Source organism: Chaetodon trifascialis, chromosome 7 (assembly GCF_039877785.1).
Source record: "Chaetodon trifascialis isolate fChaTrf1 chromosome 7, fChaTrf1.hap1, whole genome shotgun sequence".
In the NCBI taxonomy this organism is placed as follows: domain Eukaryota; kingdom Metazoa; phylum Chordata; class Actinopteri; order Chaetodontiformes; family Chaetodontidae; genus Chaetodon; species Chaetodon trifascialis.
This window is the reverse complement of record NC_092062.1, coordinates 16,534,365-16,543,566: the sequence shown is the minus strand read 5'-3', so window position 1 is coordinate 16,543,566 and position 9,202 is coordinate 16,534,365. Positions and strand designations below refer to the sequence as shown.

Sequence of the window (9,202 nt, the reverse complement as noted above, 5' to 3'; positions counted from 1 at the left end):
GTTTACGGATGTTTGTGGCGCTGAATATTTAGAGTCGTAGAGCCTGTTTGTTGGTTGCTGGAATAATAAGCTGAAACATTCCTGGCAATGTTGCAGTACCCCAGCCATTAAAAATACAATATTCCAGGAAATGTAACATCATACATTTGCTCCTAAAGGATCTTCAAGTGGCACAGGCTTATTGATGACTGATTGCTGTTGGAGAACCTCTGTAGAAAGACTGGAGAAAGGAGGAAGGAGCCATGGAGGTGTATGTTAGCATTACTTGGTTCTGAAAGTTGAGCCTGGAGCTTGACTCTGTACACTATAAAATTCATGTAAGGGTGCTCTGTTCCACTATAATGGTGGTGATGATGGCTTGGTCTCTGCGGTGAGGCGTGGCTGGACCCTGTTATCAAAGATCATGTTAGTCTTTTTGTGTCTGAATGTCTTTTACATCCTGACAAATGTCCTTATTTATTTTGAATTACAGCCACCCTCTCCGCAGATTAGAGGTTAGGCTCTTCAGTGAGGAGGAAAATCATCTATGCTTTGCTGGTGTCTGTTATTTCCACATGCATTTATTCAATTAAACCCAAATCAGTGAGCTGGGTTGCATAAGTTTCTTATTTTCAGGCGCGTTCAGGGTGCGCATGCTTTTAGTGTTTTGGGAGCGAGTGAGAGGAGGCGGGATCATACATACTGTGTCCATCAGATGCATAGAACATATTGTGCATCTCTCGGGCCGGCGCCGTGCGTGTGTTTACACCCGCACGCTGTAGTAGTGCAGCCCTGCCCGACACCACACACACGAGCGACACATGAGTGGGCAGGACCGTGAGTGCCCGGGACGCCGTCCAATCAAAGGCTAGTAAAGCAACCACTGGCTGGAGGGGTCAGCCAATGGCGTGCGCCACTGCTGGGACAGCAGCCAATGGGATACGCGCAAAACGTGGGCACGTGGATTCCCGCACATGTTGATGCTCGTAAACTGCCGAGAGAAAGACCGAGCAAAGACACAAACCGATGATCGGCCGGTCGGTGTGTGTGTCTGAGAGAGAGAGCTGAGGCTGGGCGCCCCGATGCTGCTCCAGCTACGGAGAGTGTATTGACGGATCCGTCGTATCAAAGAGGGAGATTGAGCCTTAAGCGATTGTTTCTGGCAGCTGCTGCTTTTAACTCGCATTACTGAAGGTGAGTATCTCCAGCGGCTTTTGTGTTTCATGGCTAATGTTTCCCGAAGTTGGCAGCCGAGCCATAAGGAATTTCCTGTCCCGCTATATCCCGTATGTGCCCCCGGTACAATCTGTTAATGTAGCCAGAAGCTGTTTATTTCTCATGTGACTTTGCTCCTTCTATATTATTAATAAATCATCACCATTCAATGATGTGCGATCGCTTCCATATGGCTTTTATATACCTTCTGATTTGATCTTGTATTAGATATTTACTTTGTTCTCGTGTCATTCATATCTGATGTTTTAACACATGCACATTTGTTAAAACTGTAGCTACAAATGAACATTTCGGATAGAAATGCGCGGTGTGCTCCTGCTGTGAGCAACGCGGTGCGCACTCACAGCCAGGCAGCCAACACCTGAGACGCAGCCTCATGGTCCATGTCTACCTGTGCAGACTGTAGACTGTACCGACACATGCACCATCACCTCCATCCCGTCCCACCCACTCTCCCTCCATCTCCATCCCCATCCCATCCACCGCGGGCTGCTAACTAAATCACACAGGGCGTAGGACATTTGGGAATAAAGAATGGATTGATTGTATTGTGATTATTCCGCAGATGCGTGTAAACTATGCGATTTATAGTTTAAAGAGGAAACAACTAGCCTGGAGAGGGGGGCAGTCAGCAGACACAAATATAATATGATTGGCAGGGCATTTTGTGCGTTGCAAAGGCTGAACAGGCTTGTTAAACTGTTTCCTGAAATTGAGACATTGTGTGGACTCAATGGGTGGTTCTTGGTCTTTTTCATCTGTGTGGGCACACTGCAAAAATGTGTGTTGCTCCCCTTTGTCTGTGAGTGAGTTTAGACTTTACTCTCATACTGATGAAAGCTGTGTTGGTGTGTGTACTAGTTGAGTGTGTTCCGGTGACCCCCCTCTAATTTCCTCCCCTATGTGTTGGTGGGATCAGAGACCAGCAGGCACTCGGAGATTATAGAGAGAGAAGGAAAGGGAAAGACAGAGGAGGAAGAGAGAGACAGAAAGAGAGGCACATGGCCAGAGATACAGAATGTAAAATGTGAGTAAGAGAGGAGGAGGAGGAGGGCTGCTCTGTGGAAGAGGAGAGGAAGAGGAGCCACCAGGCCTGTGTGCATAACGAACAGGATGAGCTGAAGGCAGAGCAGAGAGAGATGAGAGGCATACAGAAATGCAGCCGTAGAGGAAAGACAGTGTGTGTGTGTGTGTGTGTGTGTGTGTGTGTGTGTGTGTGTGTGTGTGTGTGTGTGTGTGTGTGTGCATGGGGGGGTGGTGGGGTGGGGGGGTGGTGGGGTGGGTGGGTGGGGGGGATGGAGCAAGCCCGAGACAGAGAGGAGGGGCGAGAGAGAGCACCAGAGGCAGTGGGGAGAGAGAGAGACTGCTTATTCTGATTTCACTACTCTACAAGCTCCCATCCCCCTCACATTTTACTCTCCTCTCCAGTCTCCAATCTCCTCAATGGGAGCCAGACATGCACTACCATTGTGTGCCTACCCCACAGTCCCACTCTGCACCATGTTAAACTAGGGCACTGGTATAGCCACCATTTTGAGTAATTGGGGTTATTATTTTTGGGAGAGAGATAGGGAAAAATGGAGTGTTGCCAAATGGAAATCAGTTCTTTGCGTGGATTTTGTTTCCATCCTTTCACTGTCTGTCTCGATTTGCCCTGCCTCTCACTCTAGTAACAACTTCAAACATGCTGGTTTTGAGCGCTCAGCCACATCTTTTATTGTTTCTTTCGAAGCTGAATGGTAGCAACTGTAATAACTGTAATAATAACTCAAACCCTCTGCTGCCACCCCAACAGCAATGCAGTCCCAGGGCAGCACTTCCTCTCAGCCCTCCTTCGACTCACTGAGCTCCAGTGACAGCTTCTTGTTCAGCGATTCAGAGCAGGCGGAGGACGACACGGACGTTTTCCTGACGGACAGCTCTTCCTCTGTCATCATCAGCGACGTGGGCGGGGCTGCGGCCAGTGGCGACAGAGGATCGGAGAGTCCTGGGTCCCAGTGGACGTGCGACGGCTTCACCGACAAAGAGGAAGAGGAGGAGTCATACAGGTTGGAGGGCAGTGGCAAAGCGACTCACATCAGCTTGGATGACACGGACCCTACAAGCCAGATCCCCAAATCACAGGGGGATCTGCTGTTCGCTCAAAAGGTGAGGGACTGGGTGGAGGGCGCAGAAGGAGAGGGTGATGATGACAGAGCCATATGTGCAGGGGAAAGCCCAAAAGACTGATTCAGACAGCAAGGCCTAACCCAAACTCAGTAGTAATTTATCTTGTCTCCCTCTTCCTCTGTCAGTGTGCTGAGCTACAGGGTTTCGTCAGGCCCCTGCTGGAGCTGCTGAATGGACTGAAGAGGGGCCGATTCGACCGCGGTAAGCATCCTTACATCACTGCTTTCAGTCAAACACGTGTGCAGACTGGCAGCTAAAGTTGTCGAGGCTGGGCGCAGGTTTATATGATCTCAGTGGCTTCACTCCATTGTGATATAGAGTGTTCCTTTGTGCAGCAGTCCGTATTGACGCAGCCTATTGATGTAGTCCAAAGTGCAGCCTGTGTGAAGCGACAGTCTTCTGGCTGACTCATCAGCTCGCAAGAGTTTACCGATATCACAGAGTGAAAGTGGTGTGTGTGTCAAAGAGAGACTGTGTACATGTGCATGTGTTTTCTGTGACTACGACGTCTCAGAGTGCGAACGCTGACAGGTTATTATGTTTTTGATTGACAGGTTTGAGTAGTTTCCAACAGAGCGTTGCCATGGATCGAATCCAGAGAATTGTGGGGGTTTTACAGAGACCTAACAGTGGGTAAGGCATTGTCCCACCATTCACCCTCAGTATATCTAACTATCTGTTACTCATTCTTATCGTCTCCAACGCTATATTTCAGTTTTTAGCATGTAAATGATCTTAAGATAGGAGGTATAACAAGGGGCAGCCGGTTAGGTAGTCTACCAGTTCCAGCCTCATCTCCTGTTCCATGTTTTATTGAACAGTCCTTGGGGTGGGTAGAGTTACAGCATTCACTGACAGTGCAGAGAAACTTAAATTTATCTAGAGCTTTATGCAGGACCATAAACGTCCAGATGTTTTCCTGTGTGGTAACATGGATCCATGACCATCTGGTCCTCACTTAAAGTTTTTATCTTCTATTTCAACCCATCTATTTTTGTAGGGAGAAGTACCTGAACACTCTGCTCCAGGTGGAGATGATGCTGAAGCTTTGGTTTCCTCACATCCCTGCTCAGCCCGTCTCTGCAGCCTCCAGCGTCGCCGCGTCCCCCGCTCGCTCCCTCCAAGACACTTCCAGCTCCACTCCGCCACACAAGCACAGGGATCAGTTGCATATTCCCGTCAAGGTGAGAACACACGCATACCTGTGTGTGCAAGAGCCTAATTGTGCACACACAAACAACAACTGAGTTCTATATTGACTTCAAAGTACTCTCCTGCTCATTTTCCAGAAGCGCAGGCTCAGCTGGACAGGTACAGACTCCCCCACACCGTCCCCTGTGCTTCTCAAGTGCCCTCACATTAGCACAGAGGAGAAGAGGGTGAAGCAAGATCGTGACGACAGGGGCTGCCCGCTTCCTCCATCACTGGCATCTGATGCAAACCAAAATGCACCAGATGGGGCCAATGACAGCCAGCTAAACGAGGACACAAAAGGAAAGGACAGTGACAGCGAGGAACAAGGCAAGCTTTCACAATACAAAGCAGGTCAAAGCTCTGAACCGAGCCTGACGTGGGTTCACGTTGCCCCCATCCTGTCCCCTCGAAAGGCCTGCCCATCACATGAGGGCACCTCGGGAGCAGGTAACAATGAAAATCAGCCCGTCGCTGCCGTCCTCCCACCCGGCAGGCTGGGCAGTCCAGCCACACAAGACAGCTCCATCTCTTCTACCACACCCTTCAAGCAGCACCCCAAAAATATGAAGAAGCCAATCCGGTGCCAAAGCCAGCCTGTTGCTGGACAGCAGTGTGAGAGTGAGACCATCGAGACCTGTCAGGGTCCAAATCAATCTCCTCATGTCACTCTCAAGCCTTTGCCCAGGGTGTGTCCCACCCCTTTAGAGACCTGACGCACTGAACAATTAAAGAGCCAGCAGCCTTGCTTTGATACACCACCGGGCTAAGAGCTGCTGTGAGGGGAAGAAAGGAAGAGGCTGAGGGCCTGTGATCATAGATGCATTGAAGAGAGGGGATAGATGATGAAGACAACCGATGGATCCTACATGACCCCCCCACCAAGACCACAGCGACAACAGTTATTTCAAACAAGAGGACAAAATGTGTTTAAATGAGTCAAATCAGAGTTGATAATGAATCACAATTACATAATAATCTAAATATCTGCATGGAAAGGCAGTTGTGGTTGGGGGGGGCAAGAAAGAACAAACTGACAGGTTATTTACATCTGAGTAGCGATCAATCGGAAAGTTTTTGAAGAATTTCAAGGAGTAAATAATAGTTTCTTCTCAGCATGAAGGCAATCAATATGTTCAGAGAGGAATGTTTCGGTAGACATCTAACTTGAGGGGAACACTCCATCTGAAAATAGAAACGCTGATGTCCATTTTGAGAATGAAAGCTTCCACGGTTTGTTTTAATGAGGCAATTCTAGTTAGGATTCAGTCCAGAGTGAGTAACACAGGGTGAGCTGAATTTGATTCTAATCTTATGGCAGGAGACACGTTTGACCTTACATTCACTTTTAGATAGAAACAAGACAACTGGCTGGAAGAGGAAACGTGACACTGAAGTCACTGAAAATCTTGTAGCTGGTGATGTGAGAAGTAAAGTGTACAGAACGCAGCATTATACTAAATGTGTGGTGTGTTCGAGTCATTGGAGACTGTGGAAAAAATGATGTCATCAACTCACGAATGTAATCCAAGAACTGCTTGGGCACTTGGCTGGCAGATCCGCAGCAAGGCGTAGAGAACAGTGACATCATAGCGATCAGAGGTCACACGACTTTTCTTGTCACGCTGTGGATCAGATGTTGCTGCCCGGTCCTCGACTGCAAACTGACATGAAAATCCAGGGAAGACCAGCTGGAGGAGAGAACAAGGACCACTCAAAGACCTATGACTCTCGAGTCCCACAGTTAATTTATTCATGTGTAGATCGGACACTGCATTTATTTATTGTTTGTATTTATTTATTGGGCAGCTGAATACAGCCTGCTGTGCGCTTGCATAGTTTGGCCTACAATTTGTTTGAGGCGATTGGGAAGATGCTGTTGACAGTTTGTGGTTTTTATTGCTATCATGTGAGGGAAAAAACGAAGGAAGTGAAATCTTATGATCGGACTATTGGACTACTGTGCCTTTTACCAAATAGGATGTGTTCAGAAAAGCATTTTGTGCTTTCAGTGCATTCATACTGCGTTTTGATTGTTTGCTTTTATTCCACAAAACCAGTACACATTTAATCATGAAAGCCTACATGTAGTCATTTCCACCTTGCTTCAAACGTTACGCACAGCATCAAAACCAACAGTATCATCAACTATCTATCGACTGCTTAAAAACCCGTGACAGTTAATTCAACTTGCCTACATCTCCAACTTTCACACACACCAACAGCAGTGGCTACTATTTGTCATGTAGTATTAAAGGTGAAATGTGTAAGATATGGCCAGAATTGCATCTGAAAATTTGAAAAATTGAATGAATGTGAAGAAGTAACAGTTTTGGCTGTATGTCAAAGACGTCCATGTATCGTGTAGCAGAGATATCTACTGAAGTTAGCGTGCTAACCAGCTAGCCCTGGCTGAGCCGGGTTCTGTTTCCCGAGGTGTGAACACCAACAGTCCCCTTTTTCTCTGAGCTCCTGGTCAGGGCAGACTCAGTCAGCTAACGACTGCTAGGCACATGGCTAACTGAGCTAACTAGCTAATGCGGGGAGTACAGTGAGCAGCAGTTAGCGGTTACTCCAGGGATATGCTGCCCCCTATTTGTTTGGAGTGGCGTTTGACAGGAGGCCAGTTCTTACACATTGTACCTTTAAAGTGTAGCCTTTCTTTGGGGCTTCTCTCTTGGTTCTGATCAACAAAGGAACAGGCTGAACTGCACTTATAGCTGGTGCTATTGAAAACTTGAAAAAAACAGAGAAAATATAAATGTAAGGGAGGAAATCTTTATTTGCACCACCCTCTACTGCTGCTATGGTTCTAATTCCACATCTAACTTAGATGACAGAGGCTCTCTCTTTATTTGGAAATCTGCTCACAATTTTCTTCTAAGGAGGGGGTGTTAATGTTAATGACGTGATTGGATTTACCTGTATTGCAAAGGTATTGTAAATATTTAGACTTAAATATTTTTAAATTGGTATGAGTGGTTCATACACTATTTACATAAATGGAGGGGGGATCCACAGGCCAGACTCCTCCAAAAAGCACCACATGTGAACACAGAGCCGTTGGCAGCCTCCATGTTACTGCCTATGTTTGTGGAGTGTACAGCCCCTCGGCCGCAGATCCGGAGTCTGGCAGTCTTACCCCATCCTGTCTTCAAACGTGATGGTGCGATGTGCCAGACACTGATCAGAGGCTGGGGGTGTCCTCCACCCGACTCCTGTTTTTATACGGTTGTGGAGAAACCAATTGCACTTATTTTTCATTGTTCATGTTCTTTTTTCATGTATGTTTTCTACTGCAGCGACCACTGCTGATTGGTCAGGAATAATATGTTTTGTTTGTTTTAGCTGCCTTTCTCTTCTTGAACTGTAAAAGCTGACTGTAGTCCCCCCCCCCACCTCCCCTCCCCCACTCTGCTGCATTCGTCTGCCCTTGCCCTCTCTCCTTCATCTCCCCCAATCCTGTTAGTGTGTTTTCTTTCTAAACTAAACTCTGTCTCTCTCACCCCATCTTTACATGATATTTCTCCTCTGGCTACTTTTTCAATAACGATGAAAAGGAAAAAATCTTTTAATAAACCACACATTTTTGAAAGCTGAACCGTGTGCCGGTCTTTTTATTTACTGTTTATTGTATTTATTTGTGTTCACACTTTGAATTTTTTATTTTGTTTTTGACACAATATGCAACAATATGAGTATAACTCATACTATGTTTTGGAAAGCAGCTCTAACTAAACAGATGTGTGTCTCAATGGGGTGCAGATTTACAGACTGTACATTTTGATGTGTGTGTGTGTGTGTGTGTGTGTGGGTGGGTAAGAGGGCAGGAGGGGGATGAAGGGAAGGGAAGGAGAGGCTAGAGGGAAGGAGGGGCAGCAGAGTGTGAGACTACAGCCTCGGTAATCTGACTGGCAGTATAGTGGGGGGTCTGGCTGATCCTTCAACCAGCTGCTCTACAGAGCGCAAACACTACTGTAGCTTCTATGTGTGTTCATGTGGGTTGGTTGTTTAATTTGAGAGATCGCAATGAGTAAATACAGTACCTCCCGTAGGTAGCAGAGAAGAGCCTGCCATGGTTGTGTCTCTATGTATTCCTGGCACTGTAACAGAGCACTCAAACAGGCTCAGGTCTGATCTCTGCACCCAGGCATGCTGATTTCAGTCCCTCTGGAAAAAAAAAAAAAAAAAAAAAATCAAACGGCGAGAGTCAAAAGTTACGCTCACCAAAGCGTCCTGCGCTCCTGTTTAAGCCCATAAAGCTTGGCTGTGTTTTCAGTGATTTCAAAACAAGAATATTTCTTTCTTTGTCTGCATCCTGTCAACAACATGACAACATGACAAAAACCCTGCAGAACACACACTGGGTGCCAGTTAATTGTAATATTATGTAACACTGATGAATGTGTTTTTACATCAAAATATACTGTAAGTCAATGGTGAAAAGCAAAGCTGTAGACACAAAGCTGTGAACTATTACTGATTAAATACTTTCACAGCTGCAACAATTAGTCGATTGTCAGAGCATTCATTTACTATTTTGGAGCAAATGATGAAGATATTTTTATAAGCAAAATCATCAAACATTCTGATTGCAGCTTCTCTAAAGTGAGGGTTTTTTCTGTTT

General features: G+C 46.5%; 1 protein-coding gene across 1 annotated transcript; it reads left to right on the top strand.

Annotated features, from left to right (window-relative positions):
• The first annotated feature begins 818 nt into the window (after window positions 1-818).
• Window positions 819-8,176, top strand: LOC139333263 (circadian-associated transcriptional repressor-like). The gene is made up of 6 exons (XM_070965525.1): window positions 819-1,173; window positions 3,011-3,363; window positions 3,510-3,585; window positions 3,939-4,017; window positions 4,385-4,568; window positions 4,674-8,176. The coding sequence occupies exons 2-6, from the start codon at window positions 3,013-3,015 to the stop codon at window positions 5,289-5,291; spliced, it is 1,308 nt and encodes a 435-aa protein (XP_070821626.1). The 5' UTR covers window positions 819-1,173; window positions 3,011-3,012; the 3' UTR covers window positions 5,292-8,176.
• Window positions 8,177-9,202: the final 1,026 nt, after the last annotated feature.